Source organism: Saccopteryx bilineata, chromosome 2, assembly GCF_036850765.1.
Source record: "Saccopteryx bilineata isolate mSacBil1 chromosome 2, mSacBil1_pri_phased_curated, whole genome shotgun sequence".
NCBI lineage: Eukaryota > Metazoa > Chordata > Mammalia > Chiroptera > Emballonuridae > Saccopteryx > Saccopteryx bilineata.
Genome location: NC_089491.1, coordinates 173,241,291 through 173,261,410, shown reverse-complemented (window position 1 = coordinate 173,261,410; position 20,120 = coordinate 173,241,291). Strand labels below are relative to the sequence as shown.

The 20,120-nt window shown below is 42.9% G+C and overlaps 1 protein-coding gene across 2 annotated transcripts in view; it reads left to right on the top strand.

Moving 5' to 3' along the window:
- Window positions 1–946: 946 nt before the first annotated feature.
- EIF4B (eukaryotic translation initiation factor 4B) overlaps window positions 947–20,120 on the top strand; it is a 46,564-nt gene continuing 27,390 nt past the window's right edge. For both annotated transcript variants that reach the window (XM_066258627.1, XM_066258626.1), the window contains exons 1-3: window positions 947–1,100; window positions 14,778–14,915; window positions 18,057–18,265. In XM_066258627.1, the coding sequence (XP_066114724.1) occupies window positions 1,088–1,100; window positions 14,778–14,915; window positions 18,057–18,265 (360 nt within the window). In that variant the 5' untranslated portion in view covers window positions 947–1,087. The remainder of the gene's footprint in view (window positions 1,101–14,777; window positions 14,916–18,056; window positions 18,266–20,120) is intronic.

Here is a 20,120-nt window from a genome sequence, read left to right as displayed (position 1 = left end):
CTTAACATACTCCAGCTACCAGCCTTTAAATTCTTCAACTTGCCAGTGTTCCTGCCTTGGAGCATTTGATCTAGCTGTGCACCCTCGGCTTCTCCTAAAGCTCCTCCTAATGGTGCTCACAGAGCTGACTATTTGTAATTCAGATCTCAGTTTAAATGTCACTTCTTCAGAGGCCTTCTCTGACCAAACAATCTAAAATTGCACCTAGTCACCTTTTATCAAAATCATCTTAATAACCTAGAATGGTCACTGGACTATAACTACCTTTTGGGCGGTTTTATTAGCTCTTGTACTGAAAAAAAAAATAACAGTGCCTGACACATGGTAGATGCCCAATGAAATTTTTCATTGAATGAAATGCTAGTATAATGATAAATATACGATAAAACGTAGCATTCGCTGGGAAAGTATGGATAGCACGCATCAGTAAAATAACGGGGCCTGAGTTTGACTGAACCTAGTCAGTAAAATGAAAGGTTTAAATGAGGTAAAAACCCATGGCAATTAAGTGTTCTATAGCGTTTACTTCCTTATTCCTTCTAAATATGCCGAGTTAAAAGCATTCATAGCCAGAATTATAGGCTTGCTCTGCTTCAACAAAAGAGGTTTAAAAAGAAATTCAGAATCTCCGAGTTCAGAAAGTCAATTATGGCACACGCATTCAAAGTCCCACCCTGCTTCCACTTGGCCCCAGCGAATTGGCCCTAGCCAAAGCGGCCCCACCTCTTCCTGTTGGTTGGCTAAACCCACCAACAGGAAGTTCCCGATCAAGAGACCCCGCTCAGTTCCTGTCCCTCGTCTATGCGTAGTCATACGTAAAGCGATAGGAGTTTCGCCATAGCCCAAGCCCCACGTAAAGCGTTAGGGGTTTTGCGACAGCCCAGGCCCCACCTCTTTGGCCACATGTCGCACAAGTATTCCCGTCGGACGCTGCGCCACTTCCTCGCGCTGCTATACGAACCTGGCTGGAACAGCAACGCCTCACCTCCCGCCCCCTTCCAGTTTCGTGTCTCATAACCCGGCGCTCCCGCTATAATCACGTGATTGTCTCATCCGGGTCCTTTGCGTTCTCTCTCCCTCTCTCAATATGGCGGCCTCAGGTGAGTGAGCGGCCGAGTGCGTCCTAGGACCGGGCTCCCAAGCCACTCTCCGAGTTTGATCCACTGATTCCCGGGAGTCGGGGAATGGGCGGCACTGCTTCCCTTCGGATTTGGAGGCTTCGGAAAGCTGGCGGCTAGGCTATGTTAGGTTATCGCCTCGGGATGTTTGGGGGGAGGGGAAGGACACCCTCCGCCTCACCCTTTTCACCCCATCTGCGCGAGGTTGGAGCGGGGAGTAATGATGGACTCTGGTTTGAGTTGGAATAAGAGGGAACTTAGAAATGTCTGTGGGAGGTGTGAGGAGGCCTTCTCATAGAGGGAGTACTATGCCAGCGTGAAGGTGTGGAGGAAAGAAGGAGGCGGTTGGCGCGCGGAGACGGGTGCACCCTAGACTAGGTCTCCGAGGCGCGAGGCAGTTGCGGACGGAGTGGGGGCAGGGGAGTGAAAGGGGGTGCAGTTAGAACGCGAGCGCGAGTCGGTGGGGGGGGGGGGGTGGCAGCGGTGCGCGTGCGCGTTGAGAGAGCCGAGGGTAGTGGAAGACGGGCTCGCCTTAAAAGCACGCGTGGGAGTACAGATGGCAAGACTTTACGCTCATGTGGTACTTTTTTAATGTTCTTCCGCTTTCTGCTCTTCCCGTTTTAGAATGTGGCCCGGCCCCTGTAGTCCAAGTGTATATATGTTAGATTTGGAGGTCTAAGTTTAGAGTTAGGTGAGGTTGGGAGACACACTGGTGCGCCCACGTGTTGGAGAAGAGGAAGCAAGGAAGGAGACTAGGTTTCTTTACGCCTTTTTTGCTTAATTCAGTCAACACATTACTGAGGGCAAAATGTGTTAGGCCCAGTTCATGGCGTGGTAGATACTGAGTGGTGAACAAGATCAGATCCCTTGACAGCTTCCATTTTGGTTGACTTTTTATAGCTTCAGTGGTGGGGTTCAGCTTTTTTTTTTTCCTAAGATAATTGCACTACTAGGAAGTGCGTTTTAAATGATACTAGTTTCTAGAGTTGGTTTCTTTTTTTAGTCTAATTGGGGGAAGGAATATCACTGTCATACAGTCTAATTGCATTTCTAATGGAATTATCAGTGAGCTGTGCACCATTTTGTAGCATTTAGTTTTGGGTATATACAATGGGCAATCCTAATCCGAGGATTCAACCAACAGGGATGGAAAATATTGATGGGGAAGGGAATGTTGTGTTGCTGCAGCGTGTGCTATGCAGTTAGCCTGCCATAGTTGTGTCTGTACTGAACCTGTATAGACATTATTATTCCCTAAACAACACAGTATAACACTGTTTACATTGTATTAAGTATTACAAATAATTAGAGATGATTTAAAGTATATGGGAGAATGTGTAGGTTATATGCAAATACTGTGTCATTCCATTTAAAGGACTTACGCATGTGAGGATTTTGGTATCCACAATATGGGGGAGGGTGCGTCATGGAACCAACCCGTACAGTACCAAAGGTCCACTGTAGTTCCTTTTCCCTGGCACGACCTTGCATTCTACAAAACTTTGATTGAATCCCTGTTATCTCTGGATGCTCCTTTCTCACTGAAAATTTATCCATCTCTGTTATCACATAGGAGACTAAAGATTGTGTATGTCTTTGGAAAATGTTGAGGAAATGGAACCTTTTCATTGGTGTAAAACTAGACAGTTGACCAAGCACTTACATGTATGTCTCTTGCCTCATTTGATGCTCTGTGAGATAAATGTAGGCAGATGGTGGTATCTCCCAGCTGAAGAAGACGAAATTATTTGTTCAGGGTCACACGGTATGCAGGTGGCAGAGCAAGGTCGAAATCTTTTAGACTCCTGACTCTTCTCCATTATCAACTTAGAAATAACAAGGTTGTCTTCCGTGTCATAAGTTTGCGGTGCTGCCCAAAAGCTTCATCTGAAGCAAAGTGTTCTCAGCCTGAATTTACCATCTTGACGGCTTAGTGTCAATAATTAGTGAAACACCTATACTCCGTTTTTCCATAACTTTTGTGGAATTTTTAGAAGCATAAGACATTAGCAATTGGTGTCATTAATTTTACAGAGTTGAATGAAATCCTGGACTGGTTAACAGGATTTGCTTAATGATGTCTCTTTCTGTTCCATATTTACCTTCTTGGGAGCCCTCGTCTCCTTTAATTCCATAAGTCTTTTTAGATTGTATATTATGTGTAAGGGACACTATGCTAGTATCTGAACACAGGGTTACATCTGACAGTCTGTCCTTGAGGAATTTGGTGTTTGTCAGAATTTTTTCCCACTTAGAATCTTTTCTAATCGCACAGACTTTGTTGCGTGACTAGTAATCCCAGATATTGATCATTCAACCCATATGGCTGTGTTAATAAAACTATAAAATTTTCAGGGTGTATTTTCATTATACTTAAATGTGTTTGATGCTGTTAATTTTTGAGACTAAAATGCTTTAAAATCAGTGATAGTGTATGTATGCCCACAGAAGGCCTTTCATATGCGTAACACTTCAAAATGCCATTAAGTGTGGGATCTCGTTTGATAGTTTTTGTACAATGCTGAACCTTATAGTTAAAATCGTTTTGTTGGTTGCCATTTATGCTGTTTATAGCCTACCTATTTTCAAGTCTCATACTCTACCTTGTATTTTATTCTGGGATACACCCAGAATGTAATATACCCAGAATCAGAAGACCAAGACTAGAATTTAATGAAAATTCAAGTACAGATGGAGTAGTGTCAAAGTAAAACAGTGTTTATAAGTAATGTCATTTAAGTATATACTTTTAAACAGCATTGAGATGTAATTCACATACTACATATGTATAGCTTTACATAAAATACCCTACTGCTTGTTCTTAGTCTTAAAACGTTCTAGAATTTATTCTTTTCATGATGGTGTAGGAAAAGGATGAACTTCAGGGTTTGGTTTTGTTTTGGATTTTAACCAAGTGCTTGTTTGTAATTAAGTATGTGTATATATATTTACAATAATCAGTTTCTTAAAATTTGTGATAGATACTGTGGTCCTAATGGTAGGGAAATGGCCAAAGCAAGAAGGTGTCTTTTAAATTTATATAGTTTCTCTCTTACAGAGAAGCTTTGATTACTTTTGTCTACTGGTTAGCACGATGTGTATTAGATCCTTATTTTTATTTTTTGATGTAAATTATTGAATTATCTGGAGAAGCGAGGAAATGGCAATAGGTATTTTCCTCAGATTGTGTCAAGATGAAGAAATTGGGCAGAGAAGAGGGGTTTGTACGTAACTGAACACATGAGTTGAGGTGGTGGAGTTTATTAGTCCTGACTTAGTCATTTTTTTTATTTTTTTTACAAGGACAGAGAGAGAGAGGGATAGATAGGGACAGACAGAAATGGAGAGAGATGAGAAGCATCAATCATCAGTCTTTCGTTGTGACACCTTAGTTGTTCATTGATTGCTTTCTTTTTTTTTTTTTTTTAAATTTTTTTTATTTATTCATTTTTAGAGGGGAGAGAGAGGAGAGAGAGACAGAGAGAAGGGGGGAGGAGCTAGAAGCATCAACTCCCATATGTGCCTTGACCAGGCAAGCCCAGGGTTTCGAACCGGCGACCTCAGCATTTCCAGGTCGACGCTTTATCCACTGCGCCACCACAGGTCAGGTCATTGATTGCTTTCTCATATGTGCCTTGACCGTGGGCCTTCAGCAGACCGAGTAACTCCTTGCTCGAGCCAGCGACCTTGAGTCCATGCTGGTGAGCTTTTTGCTTAAGCCAGATGAGCCCACATTCAAGCTGGCGACCTCGGGGTTTCGAATCTGGGTCTTCTGCATCCCAGTCCAACACCCTTATCTACTGCACCACCGCCTGGTCAGGCTACTTCCCTTCTTTATAAATCACCATTACTGTGGAACCGGTGGGTGATTAGAAAATTTTACTACTAACAGATACAAAAGTGGGTGGTAGGTATAAAAATGTTGGCTACCCCTGCTCTAAGTGGTAGTTCTAGGCATTCTAGTATTTGGGTACATTGATTGCATTTATACAGTATTGTTTCTTTAAAGAAACATTTGTTGATCTTTTTTTTTTTTTTTTTTTTGACAGAGAGAGGGACAAACAGACAGGAAGGGAGACAGATAAGCATCAATTCTTCGTGCGGCTCTTTAGTTGTTCATTGATTGCTTTTTCATATTTACCTTGACTGCGGGGTTGGGGGGTGCTATAGCAGAGCAAGTGACCCCTTGCTCAAGCCAGCAACTTTTGGGCTTAAGCCAGTGACCATGGGGTCATGTCTGATCTCACGTTAAAGATGGTGAGCCTGTGCCCAAGCTGGCAACCTTGGAGTTTCAAACCTTTGTCCTCCGCACCTCAGTTTGACGCTAGCCACTGTGTCACCGCCTAGTCAGGCTTGTGTTAATCCTTAATTAGTTTTTAATTCTGGAGGATTTGGCACATTCACTTCCTAAAAGAAAAACTTTTGATCCATTAGCAATTATTTGTCTTCCCACCTCCAACATTAATTCACTGTTTCTTTGTATTTATCTGTTCTGAACATTTTCTATAAATAGAATCATACAGTGTGTAGACATTAATTATTAGCTTCTTTTACTTCGCATGTTTTCAGGGTTCATCTGTATTGAAGGGTATATGAGAACTCAGTTCTTATTGCCAGATTTTATGGACATCTATCTACATTTTATTTATCCATTCATCAGTTGATGGGCATTTGGATTATTTCCAGTTTTTTTTTTGTTTGTTTTGTTTTGTTTTCATTTTTCTGAAGCTGGAAACGGGGAGAGACAGTCAGACAGACTCCCGCATGCGCCCGACCGGGATCCACCCGGCACACCCACCAGGGGCAACGCTCTGCCCACCAGGGGGCGATGCTCTGCCCATCCTGGGCGTCGCCATATTGCGACCAGAGCCACTCTAGCGCCTGAGGCAGAGGCCACAGAGCCATCCCCAGCGCCCGGGCCATCTCTGCTCCAATGGAGCCTTGGCTGCGGGAGGGGAAGAGAGAGACAGAGAGGAAAGCGCGGCGGAGGGGTGGAGAAGCAAATGGGCGCTTCTCCTGTGTGCCCTGGCCGGGAATTGAACCCGGGTCCTCCGCACGCTTCAGTTTTTGCCTATTAAGAATAATGCTGGCCCTGGCCGGTTGGCTCAGCGGTAGAGCGTCAGCCTGGTGTGCAGGAATCCCGGGTTCGATTCCCGGCCAGGGCACACAGGAGAGGCGCCCATTTGCTTCTCCACAACTCCCCCTCTCCTTCCTCTCTGTCTCTCTTTTCCCCTCCTGCAGTGAGGCTCCATTGGAACAAAGGTGACCCAGGCGCTGGGGATGGCTCTGTGGCCTCTGCGTCAGGCGCTAGAATGGCTCTGGACTCAACAGCGATGCCCCAGAGGGGCAAAGCATCGCCCCCTGGTGGGCGTGCCAGGTGGATCCTGGTCGGGCGCATGCGGGAGCCTGTCTGACTGCCTCCCGGTTTCCAGCTTCAGAAAAATGAAAAGAAAAAAAAAATAATGCTGCTGTGCTCTTATAGCTCTTATACACATTTTTATGACATCTTCTGGCTTTCTTAGACTGTGGTTACTAAAACATTCAGAAGAGTTAATAACCCTATAAAAGAAGTGGGACAGTCTGACAAGAGTTAAAATTAAGAAACAATTTTTGACAAAGCTTCATTTGAATGTTGAAATCTTTGTAAATTCCCTTTCTAAATAAGAGATACTGCAGTGTGTTTGTAAAATCATGGTGCACTTTTTTTTTTTTTAATTTTTTCATTTTTAGAGAGGAGAGAGAGAAACAGAGAGAGAGAAGGGGAGAGGAGCTGGAAGCATCAACTCCCATATGTGCCTTGACCAGGCAAGCCCAGGGTTCTGAACCGGCGATCTCAGCATTTCCAGGTCGATGCTTTATCCACTGCGCCACCACAGGTCAGGCCATGGTGCACTTTTGACTGGTCACAGGAAAGCAACAAAAGACGATAGAAATGTGAAATCTGCACCAAATAAAAGGAAAACCCTCCCAGTTTCTGTAGAATGAGTGGCAGCATGTGCGCATGCGCAGATGATGATGCAACACCGTGTATACAGCGGAGCATGCCAGTCGAGATGTGGATGGTACAGAGGAAAGTTCAGTGTGTTCTGTGGCTCGCTAAATTCGAATCCGTGACCAAAGTGCAACATGAATATCGGCGTGTTTATAACGAAGCACCACCACATAGGAATAACATTACTCGGTGGGATAAGCAGTTGAAGGAAATGGGCAGTTTGGTGGAGAAACCCCGTTCTGGTAGGCCATCAGTCAGTGTAGAGGCTATACGGGATAGCTACCTAAGGAGCCTTAAAAAAAAAAACGTGCGTGAGCCCACATCGAACTGTACTGAATAGGTATGAAACTGGGAGAGTTTTCCTTTTATTTGGTGCAGATTTCACATTTCCATCGTCTTTTGTTGCTTTCCTGTAACCGGTCAAAAGTGCACCATGACTTTACGGACACACTGTAGTTTAAGAAAGGTGCAGGAGTAGGGCAGCACTGTACAATCAGTAAACTTTAATGCTTATAGTACTTTGAGATGCCTCTGTTTTGAAATACAAAATTAGCAGCTGGTCTATAGATTTTATCACTCCAATATCTGCTAATCAGTGCTTTTGTTACCAATATGATAGAGTAATAACAGGAAAACATTCTAAGAAAAATAAAGCATATTTTTACATGCTCCAACCTGATCATCCTGAATACTTGGTTTATTATTGCAGTTTTCTGCTGGTGTACTTTATGTAGGGCTAACATTTCCTTTTGTTTGTCCTTTTATTTATTGATGTGAAAATACTACTTAGAATAGTGGTTCTCAACCAGGGGCAATTTTGTTTCACCCAGGGGTCATTTAGCAATGTCTGGAGGCGTTTCTGTGTGTCAAGTCTGGTGGGGATTTTGCTACTGGCATCTAATGAGTAGGGGCTAGAGATGATAGTGTAATATCCAACAATGCACAAGATAGCCCTCTCAACAGAATCAGTAGTGTAGAAATTGAGAAAATAAGTTAAGTTGAATGGTTGTGTTTACTTTTGTATATATCATAACAAACCCTATTTAAAAGATGACTACAAATATATTGTCTTTTTTAAGGCCTTATAGGCTTAATTTTGGAAAAAGCCTTTTTAAGATCTTGTATTTAACCTATATGAGTATATGAAGAACTTCCCAAGTACAGTCAGCCCTCTGTATACATGGGTTTCACATTAGCAATCGTTGGGTGAGAAAATATTAGGGGGAAAAGGTTATGTTTGGTGGCATATTGTATGGTCTGAGGTAGGTAGTTGCATCTGTACTAACAATGTACAGACCTTTGTTTCTCTTGTCATTATTCTCTAAATACAGTTACATTATTTACATAGCATTTACATTGTTTTTGGTATTATAAGTAATTATAGATATGATCTTAAAACACTACACCATTTTACATAAGAGACTTGGGCATCTGAGGATTATGGTATGGGGGGACTGAAACCAATCACCATGGATACCAAGAGATCACTACTCAGTGCTTGTTAAAAACATTTACAGTTGTAATTCAGTCAGGAGGCAGTTAGAGGATTTAATAATATTTCTGGGAAGTACATTTTTTTTTTTTAATATTTTTTTATTTATTCATTTTAGAGAGGAGAGGGGGGGGGAGAGAGAGAGAGAGAGAGAGGAGAGACAGACGGGGGAGGAGCTGGAAGCATCAACTCCCATATGTGCCTTGACCAGGCAAGCCCAGGGTTTCGAACCGGCGACTTCAGCATTTCCAGGTCGACGCTTTATCCACTGCGCCACCACAGGTCAGGCTCTGGGAAGTACATTTTTAACCTCCTTGGTCCATGTGAATTTGTTCTTAAATTAAGACAGTGTTTAAAGTCATGGTGCACTTTTGACCGGTCACCTTTTGACCGGTCACAGGAAAGCAACAAAAGACGATGGAAATGTGAAATCTGCACCAAATAAAAGGAAAACTCTCCCAGTTTCATACCTATTCAGTACAGTTCGATGTGGGCTCACGCACGTTTTTTTTTTTAAGGCTCCTTAGGTAGCTATCCCGTATAGCCTCTACACTGACTGATGGCCTACCAGAACGGGGTTTCTCCACCAAACTGCCGGTTTCCTTCAACTGCTTATCCCACCGAGTAATGTTATTCCTATGTGGTGGTGCTTCATTGTAAATGCGCAGATATTCACGTTGCACTTTGGTTACGGATTCGAATTTAGCGAGCCACAGAACACACTGAACTTTCCTCTGTACCGTCCACATTTCAACTGGCATGGCCATGGGCTGCTCCGCTGTATACACGGTGTTAACGTCATCATGCTGCCACATCAACCTACAGAAACTGGGAGGGTTTTCCTTTTATTTGGTGCAGATTTCACATTTCTTTCATCTTTTGTTGCTTTCCTGTGACCCATCAAAAGTGCACCATAACTTGCCTGACCAGGCGGTGGCGCAATGGATAGAGCGTTGGACTGGGATGCCAAGGACCCAGGTTCGAGACCCCGAGGTCGCCAGCTTGAGCACAGGCTCATCTGGTTTGAGCAAAAGCTCACCAGCTTTGACCCAAGGTCGCTGGCTCAAGCAAGGGGTTACTTGGTCTGCTGAAGGCCCGCGGTCAAGGCACATATGAGAAAGCAATTAATGAACAACTAAAGTGTTGCAATGCGCAACGAAAAACTAATGATTGATGCTTCTCATCTCTCCGTTCCTGTCTGTCTGTCTGTCCCTATCTATCCCTCTCTCTGACTCTCTCTCTGTCTCTGGGGAAAAAAAAAAAAGTGCACCATAACTTTTCGGACACACTATTTTGTATTGTGAGGTGGTAGATTTAACTTTTTTTTTTAAAGGTTTTTTTTTTTAATTATTTATTCATTATTAGAGAGGAGAAACAGAGAGAGAGAGACAGGGAGAGAGAAGGGAGGAGGAGCTGGAAGCATCAACTCCCATATGTGCCTTGACCAGGCAAGCCCAGGGTTTCGAACCGGCGATCTCAGCATTTTCAGGTAGACGCTTTATCCACTGCGCCACCACAGGTCAGGCAGATTTAACTTTTTAAGTAATCAGTTAAAAAGAAAACTTAAAGAGTTGGACCAGTTTGATCATTGATTAACCTGGAGTGTTAGACAATGTTTTACTTACAAAGAACCGAGGACAGCGTTGGAATTCTAAACATGTTGTCGGCCCAGATATTGGAGGAGCAAAGTGCACAGATGATAACATCATTTCTCAGTTTTTGGAATAAAATAGATCGAAGCAAACATTGTCACCCACTTTAGATTTATTGATTTGTTTTTTTATTTTTTACAGAGACAGAGTGAGTCAGAGGGATAGACAGGGACAGACGGACAGGAACAGAGAGATGAGAAGCATCAATGATCAGTTTTTTTTGTTTTGTTTTTTTAATTTTATTTATTCATTTTAGAGAGGAGAGAGAAAGGGAGAGAAAGGCAGAGAGGGAGAGAAAGACAGAGAGAGAAGGTGGGGAGGAGCTGGAAGCATCAACTCCCATATGTGCCTTGACCAGGCAAGCCCAGGGTTTCGAACCGGCGACCTCAGCATTTTCAGGTCGACGCTTTATCCACTGCGCCACCACAGGTCAGGCCAATCATCAGTTTTTCATTGCGTGCTGCAATACATACCCTAGTTGTTCATTGACTGCTCTCTCATATGTGCCTTGACCGCGGGCCTTCAGCAGACCGAGCAACCCCTTGCTGGAGCCAGTGACCTTGGGTCCATGCTGGTGGGCTTTCGCTCAAACCAGATGAACCCGCACTCAAGCTGGCGACCTCGGGGTCTCAAACCTGGGTCCTCTGCATCCCAGCCCAATGCTCCATCCACTGTGCCACCACCTGGTCAGGCTAAATCTACTATTTTTATTGTGACTGAATCAGTGCTGCTATATTTTAAGAAACTTAAGTTAGAGATCTTGGGAAAGAATTTTAGTGTCTAAATGAAATCTATCATCCAACATAGATTTCTCAACCAGAAATTTTTGGAAGGGGCAGTGACAGAATCAGGGGAAATGGAGATATATGGTTTAAAAAGCATTCTAAAACAGATGATATGTAGTTTTTTATTGAAATTTCATCCTGACCAGGTGGTGGCACAGAGGGTAGAGTATTGGATTGGGACGTGGAGGACTTGATTCAAAACCTCGAGGTTTCCAGCTTGAGCGTGGGCTCATCTGGTTTGAGCAAGACTCACCAGCTTCAGCCCAAGGTTGCTGGCTTGAGCAAGGGGTCACTCAGTCTACTGTATCACCCTAGTCAAGGCACATATGAGAAAGCAATCAATGAGCAACTAAGGTGCCTCAATGAAGAATTGATGCTTCTCATCTTTCCCTTCCTATCTGTATCTATCTGTCCCTCTCTCTCTGTCACACACACAAAAAAGAAAAGAAATTTCAATAACATTAAAGGAGATCATGAGACTTATTTGTCAAGAGTCAGGGGTAAAAGTTGAGAAACCATGATTGAGAAAGTTGATTTAAGTCAAAATTAGACCAGAGGGCAAGTTAATTACAAATTTCTGTGTTGGTATTAGATATGTATATAGAACAAAGGATAAAGGGATATCTTAATCAAATTTTTATTGATCTTATGTTTAATTTGACCTATTGTATGGATTAACCACTAGTTCTATGTTGATCATGCAAGGGACCAGATAGGTTAATAATCGGTTATAACTGATGATACTAGGTTAAGTCCTATGAGGGTAAGGATCTCTAGCTAGCATCTTACTAGTCCTAGACACTGTTTTTGAACTAGAGTATATGGAGAAGACTAAAATAAGCCTATACATATATTATAAGCATTCTACCTCAGAGGTATGCTTTATGTCCTATTAAAATTAGCACCTTTTTAAATTTTTTCCAAATTAGCTTTTTAAAATTTCCCCTAGGCCTTTGCATATGAGCTAGGAGCAGTGTCACTGCTGTAATACCCAACCTCTTCCTAACTGCTTTCTTTGAAAGCATAAAGTAGATCCAAAATACAACCTGGTTGATCACAAATTGTACTTTTAGAGTAGGAATTGTATTAATTCACTTCAGAGAAGCATGGAAACTTTACATTCCAGGCCATATCTTTTCCCTGTATATGGCGGCCAAGTTCATCTAGTTTGCACATTAAGACCATAGTTCTTCAGCCTAAACTGGTGGCGCAGTGGATAAAGTGTCAACCTGGGATGCTGAGGTTGCTGGGTCAAGACCCTGGGCTTGCCTGGTCAAGGCACATATGGGAGTTGATGCTTCCTGCTCCTCCCCTCTTCTCTCTCTCTCTCTCTAAAATGAATAAATAAAATCTAAAAAAAAAAAAGACCATAGTACTTCAAGTTCTTATTGTGTCTAGAAGATTGTGCAGAACGTTCATAGCAAACGGGTCTTTATTTCTTATAAGTTGGATTTAAAAAGAAAGGCGAGTACGAAGTGAGAGAACACTGGTTTTATTTAAACAAATGGTGCATCAAGTTGCAGATTCTTAGACCTCTTGGGTTGAAAATTAGATGAGAATTAGAACATGGAGGAGGAACTCATGACTATAAAAACCATGAAACTGATCTTTGTTACAACAAAGCTTCTTACTTTTTCTTACCAGACCATGTAGTGGCTGTTCTCAGAGGTCAGTTCTAGAACCTCAGTTAGTCCTTTCAGCTCTTCTGCATTAGTTGTTGATTCGTGCCATCTCAAAAGTTCTAAGGACTGGATAAAGAGCCAAGGTTAGTCCATTAAATGGAGTCATTTGGAGATTCTTGAAGATTTCATAACTATGGAAAACATTTAAATGTGTTGGTTCTTAGGAATTTTTTACTTATTCCCTTTAGTATAATTTCTCATCTACATATATGTTTTACTTTATTTTTTTCTTTTTCTGAAGTAAGAAGCAGGGAGGCAGAAAGACTTGCATGTATTCAGCCAGGATCCACCTGGCATGCCCACTAGGGGGTGATGCTCCATTGCTCTGTTGCAGCTTGAGCCATTCTAGTGCCTGAGGCAAAGGCCATGGAGCCATCCTCAGCACCCAGACCAACTTTGCTCCATTGGAGCCTTGGCTGTGGGAGGGGAAGAGAGAGATAAAGAGAAAGGAGAGGGGGAAGGGTGGAGAAACAAATGGGTGCTTCTCCTGTGTGCCCTTGCCGGGAATCGAACCCAGCACTTTCATATGCCAGGCCGACACTACCACTGAGCAAACCGGCCAAGGCCTTGTTTTGTTTTATTTTTGTTTGTTTTTTAATTTAGAGTCAGGAAACAAGACTCCTGCATGTGCCCCTCCTGGGCAATGCTCTGCACATTTGGGGCTGCTACTTAGCAATCAAGCTATTTTAGCACTTGAGGCAATGTCATGGAGCCATCCTCAGTGCCCAGGGCCAACATGGCTCTGTGCTTGAACCAGAGCCATGGCTGAGCGGTGGGAAGTGAGAGAGAGAAAAGGGTGGGGTGGAGAAGCATATGGGTGCTTCTTCTGTGTGCCCTGTCCAGGAATCAAACCCGGGACTTCCACACACTAGGCTGATGCTCTTACCACTTGAGCCAACCAGCCAGGGCCCATGTGGTATTAAGGTAGGTAAGGAGGTAAAAAAAAAATTTTTCTAGAGGGCAGAGCAATCCCGCTGGGTATATGAATCTTAACCACTTGAACGCTTTCTCAAATGACAGTACCATGATTATTATAACCTGACGTAGAACTAATAACAAGCTTCTTAGAGGCTGGGCTTCTGTGGAAAGAGCCCTAGACTTAGTATCCAAAACCCTGGGTTTAATTCTAGCTCCATCATCTAATAGTTATGTAATTTTTAGGGTAGTCATTTAATCTCTGAATCTTGGTTTCCTTTTCTGTAAAATTTGATAGCAATGATTTCTTTGTATCCCAGGAGCAGCAAATGTCTTAATGCAAGTAATTGCTAAATTAAAAATTGCATGATTATTGGGCCCTGGCCAGTTGGCTCAGCGGTAGAGCGTCGACCTGGCGTGCAGGGGACCCGGGTTCGATTCCCGGCCAGGGCACATAGGAGAAGCGCCCATTTGCTTCTCCACCGCCCACCCCCTCCTTCCTCTCTGTCTCTCTCTTCCCCTCCCTCAGCCAAGGCTCCATTGAAGCAAAGATGGCCCGGGCACTGGGGATGGCTCCTTGGCCTCTGCCCCAGGCGCTAGAGTGGCTCTGGTCGCCGCAGAGCGCTGCCCCAGAGGGGCAGAGCATCGCCCCCTGGTGGGCGTGCCGGGTGGATCCCGGTCAGGTGCATGCGGGAGTCTGACTGTCTCTCCCCGTTTCCAGCTTCAGGAAAATACCAAAAAAATAAATAAATAAATAAAAAATCTCATGATTATTGAGTGAATATAGTAGGAAAGCAAAGGTTACCCCGCACCTCACCCTTTCTTTACAGGAGGTGCGCTTGAAAATCCTAAGATCTTTTTCCATACACATGGATAAAGTGTGTTTAAACAAAAGGGACTTAACTAATATGTTATGCGACTTTTTTAATTTTTACTTCTCGTTGGAATTTCTCTGCCAGAATATTGTGCTTTCTCCTTATTTATATCTGCATGGTATTCCTTCATATAAATGTGCCACAATCCAACCCTTTGATGGACCTTTATGTTGCCTTTTTTATAAATATATTTAACAATTGTGTGTTGTACAACACTGTTAATATCCAAGTATTGATGAATAATATTTCTCACCTTTTTAAAACAGCAAAAAAGAAGAATAAGAAGGGGAAGACTATCTCCCTAACAGACTTTCTGGCTGAGGATGGAGGGACTGGTGGAGGAAGCACCTATGTCCCCAAACCAGTCAGCTGGGCAGATGAAACAGATGACTTTGAAGGAGATGGTAATTTTTATTTTCTATCATGCTTGGAATTTTCATTATCTTCGAGACAAATGCTATTCTATAGTAGTGATTCACACTTGTAATTTGAAAGGAAGTTACTCATTTCGTAGAACCTGAAATCTCATGTTTATGTATTTTATAGAATTTTAGGTTTGTGGACTAAAGTGGTGATTCAGGAGAGCTAGCTCTTGCATTAACAGATTTTTCTCAAGGTACTGACCTTTAAATCATTCTTCATTTGAAAAGTAAGGACTAGATTATTTCCTTTTGGGTCTAAAGCTATATGGTGTCCTCTTAAAGTGATACCGAAATGTAATCTATAAACTTATACTCAGAGTTAAGGAATAATTCATTTTAGAAGCCTTGTCCCTAGGTAAGTAAAGATGGTCTGAGCCCTGGCCAGATAGCTCAATTGGTTGGAGTATCATCCAGAAGTGCAAGGTTGCTGGTTTGATCCCCAGTCAGGGCACATACAGGAACAGATTGATGTTCCTATCTCTCTTTCCCTTCTTCTCTCTTGCTAAAATCAATAAAATAAACATTTTTTAAAAAATTAAAATTTTAAAAAGAAGGGGTCTGAGGAAAGGAAATAGGAATAGTGATTATGTTGGGGAAATACAGAAGAGTCGTTGGATATCATTTGGAGAAGTTCTGTACTTTCATGGAGTAGCCAGGAACAGGTAGGAGCTGTATCTAATCATTGGATATGACAAATCTGTTCATCCATCATTTTTTTTCTTTTTTTCTTTTTTTTCTTTTTTTCCCATTTTTCTGAAGCTGGAAACAGGGAGAGACAGTCAGACAGACTCCCGCATGCGCCCGACCAGGATCCACCCCGCACGCCCACCAGGGGCGACGCTCTGCCCACCAGGGGGCGATGCTCTGCCCATCCTGGGCGTCGCCATATTGCGACCAGAGCCACTCTAGCGCCTGAGGCAGAGGCCACAGAGCCATCCCCAGCGCCCGGGCCATCTTTGCTCCAATGGAGCCTTGGCTGCGGGAGGGGAAGAGAGAGACAGAGAGGAAGGAGGGGGTGGGAGTGGAGAATCAAATGGGCGCTTCTCCTGTGTGCCCTGGCCGGGAATCGAACCCGGGTCCTCCGCACGCTAGGCCGACGCTATTTTTTTTCTATAAGCTTGAATTGTAGACTGAAGAATAATTTTTCTTCTTCTTTTTTTTTTTTTTTCCTGAAGCTGGAAACGGGGAGAGACAGACAAGACTCCCGCATGCGCCCGACTGGGATCCACCCGGCTCGCCCACCAGGGGCGATGCTCTGCCCCTCTGGGGTGTCGCTCTGCCGCGACCAGAGCCACTCTAGTGCCTGGGGCAGAGGCCAAGGAGCCATCCCCAGCGCCCGGGCTGTCTTTGCTCCAATGGAGCCTTGGCTGCGGGAGGGGAAGAGAGAGACAGAGAGGAAGGAGGGGGTGGGAGTGGAGAATCAAATGGGCGCTTCTCCTAGGTGCCCTGGCTGGGAATCGAACCCGAGTCCCCTGCACGCCAGGCCGATGTTCTACCGCTGAGCCAATCGGCCAGGGCTCTTCTTCATTTTTAATATTTATTTTATTGATTTGAGAGAGAGAGAGATAGGTCTGTTCCTGTTCCTGTATGTGCCCTGACCGGGAATCAACCTCTTTTTTTTTTTTTTTTTTTTTTTACAGAGACAGAGAGTTAGAATGAAGGATAGACAGGGACAAACAGACAGGAACGGTGAGATGAGAAGCATCAATCATTAGTTTTTCATTGCACGTTGAGACACCTTAGTTGTTCATTGATTGCTTTCTCATACGTGCCTTGACCATAGGCCTTTTTTTTTTTGGTTTTTTTTTTGGTTTTTTTTTTTGTTTGTTTTTTTTTTTTGTATTCACTTTTAGAGAGGAGAGAGAGACAGAGAGAGAGAAATGGGGAGGAGCTGGAAGCATCAACTCCCATATGTGCCTTGACCAGGCAAGCCCAGGGCTTTGAACCGGCAACTTCAGCGTTTCCAGGTTGACGCTTTACCCACTGCACCACCACAGGTCAGGCGACCATAGGCCTTCAGCAGACTGAGTAACCCCTTGCTTGAGCCAGCGACCTTGGGTCCAAGCTGGTGAATTTTTGCTCAAACCAGATGAGCTCACACTCAAGCTGGCAACCTCCGGGTCTTGAACCTGGGTCCTCTGCATCCCAGTCCAATGCTCTATCCACTGTGCCACCACCTGGTCAGGCAGGTAATCAACCTCTTTATTTCAGGTTGATGCTCTAATCATCCAAGCTCACCAGCCAGGGCAGAATACATTTTCTTTTGTGACCTATTTTCATAATAAATTCCACATCAATTGTACTTTCTATAAGTGTTGATACCTAAAGTGCAAATTCATGGGCAGTTCAATAGGAACAAAATTGATCTTTTTAAAAATAGTAATAACAATAATAAAAGGAGGCTAAACCATGAAGAAAATACTTTCTTCAACTGAAATATAACACAGAGCTGTTTGTAGTGATTAAATACATTTGGAATGAGAGGAGCACAGGTTGGAATCCTAGTTCTGTCAGAATTACCCTCAACTGCTCTACCATCTGTGTGACCTTGGGCAGATTACCGGATCTTCCTGAAATCTGAGTTTCCTTCTTTGTAAAATGAGAAACAACCTCAAAGGATTGTCGAAAAGGTAAGGGGATATAGTGAATATTAAGTACTGTATTCCCCTGTGTATAAGATGCACCTTAATTTGGGAAACTGAAATTTGAAAAAAGACAAGCCTGAAAATGGGAAATGCAAGTAAAAAAAAAGTTTACAACCACTGTATAAGACGCACCCTGTTTTTAGACCCTAAATTTTTTTGGAAAAGGGTGTGTCTTATACATGGGGAAATATGGCACCTGCACATAGTGATATTCAGTAAATAGTAGTTGATGTTCTGTCTTTTTGTTTTCCTACAGAAGGAATAAAAGTCATGTCACTTTTAACAAAAGCCTGGGCCTTAAAAGGCCTTGAAATACTTAGGAACAAAGACTGAATCTTTTTGCATTGCTATTCTGATTCTAACATTATCCATTTCTTTCCCGATACAGCTTATTTAATACTTGGCACTTAGCTTGGATCCTTTTATTCTACAACAGCTGTAAGGGAAGTTTTCATTTATGTTCACTTTTCTATCCTAGTTTCAACCACTTGGCACAGTAATGATGATGATGTATATAGGGCACCTCCAATTGACCGTTCCATTCTGCCCACTGCTCCACGGGCTGCTCGGGAACCCAATATCGACAGGAGCCGTCTTCCCAAATCGCCACCCTACACTGCTTTTCTAGGAAACCTGCCCTATGATGTGACAGAAGAGTCCATTAAGGAATTTTTTAGAGGATTAAATGTAAGTCTAAAAGTTTATGGAGGATAGCCTATTGGTAGTGACTGTCTGATTTTGTATGTTAAGAAAGTTCTAAAGATGTGTCTAGACCTGGAAGAAACAGGTGCATAATAAAATGGTATTTAGGCTCTTTGGCTAAGAATGTTGTCGTCTGACACCAATTGGACAATCATAGCAAAATTAGCAATACCTTATTGATAGTCTCTCAAAAACCTGTACCCCTTCTCAATAAGAAACTTAAAGGTTATGTACCCAGTTAAATGTTAAAAAATAGAAAGTTTCTCTGAACTCAGCCATTCTGTTACTGGCATTCAGGCTTACATCAAAATTACTTTTTTTTATAAGAATACTTTAACTTAGCAGATGTATCGTTTATATTAACAAAATTTGCTCACATATAATAGAATCCATAATATTTATAATTATAAGCCTTGTTTAAAAGTTTAAGATGGTTTGTTTCTTTTTAAGTTTATTGGGGCAACATGGATTAGTTGAATTATGTAGGTTTTGACTATATATTTCTATAATAACATGATTTGTATATTGCATTATGTGCTCACCACATAAAGTCAAATCATCTTCCATCACCATATTTGTCCCCCTTTACCTTTTACTACCCCACTACCCCCCCCCCCTTCCCTTTGGTAACCACCATACTGTTGTATCTGTGAGTTTAGTTTTATATCCCACATATGATTAAAATCATTTGGTTCTGCCTGACTGGGCAGTGGCGCAGTGGATAGAGCATCGGACTGGGATGCCGAGGACCCAGGTTCGAGAACCCGAGATCACCAGCTTGAGCACGGGCTCATCGAGTTTGAACAAAGCTCACCAGCTTGGACCCAAGGTTGCTGGCTCGAGCAAGGGGTCATTCGGTCTGCGGAAGGCCCACGGTCAAGGCACATATGAAAAAGCAATCAATGAACAACTAAGGTGTTGCCACAAAAAACTAATAATTGATGCTTCTCATCTCTCTCTCTGTTCCTGTCTGTCCCTCTGTCTCTGACTCTCTCTCTCTGTCCCTGTAAAAAAAAAAAATCATTTGGTTCTTAGCTTTTCCTGACTGACTGACTGACTGACTGACTTCACTTAGCATTATATTCTCAGGGTCCATTGATGATGTAAATGGCTGTATTTCTTCTTCTTCTTTTTTTTTTTTTACAGAGACAGAGAGGGTTAGACAGGGACAGACATACAGGAACGGAGAGATGAGAAGCATCAATCATTAGTTTTATGTTGCGCATTGCAATACCTTAGTTGTTCATTGATTGCATTCTTATATATGCCTTGACCGCGGGCCTTCAGCAGACTGAGTAACTCCTTGCTCGAGCCAGCGACCTTGGGTCCAAGCTAGTGAGCTTTTGCTCAAACCAGATGAGTCCGCGCTCAAGCTGATGACCTCGGGGTCTTGAACCTGGGTCTTTGTTATCCCGGTCCGACGCTCTATCCACTATGACACCTCCTGGTCAGGCTCATCTCTTTTTTGATTTTAAAAAAATACTTGAGCCTGACCAGGAGGTGGCGCAGTGGATAGAGCGTCGGACCGGGATAACATGAGCAAAGCTCACCAGCTTGGACCCAAGGTCGCTGGCTCAAGCAAGGGGTTACTAGGTCTGCTGAAGGCCCGCTGTCAAAGCACATATGAGAAAGCAATCAATGAACAACTAAGGTGTTGCAACGCACAATGAAAAACTAATGATTGATGCTTCTCATCTCTCTCCATTCCTGTCTGTCCCTGTCTATCCCTCTCTCTGACTCACTCTCTGTCTCTGTAAAAAAATAAATAAATAAAATTAAAAAAAATACTTGAGACATAAAAGAACAAAAAAGAAAAGAAAAAATACTTAGGACTTAATGA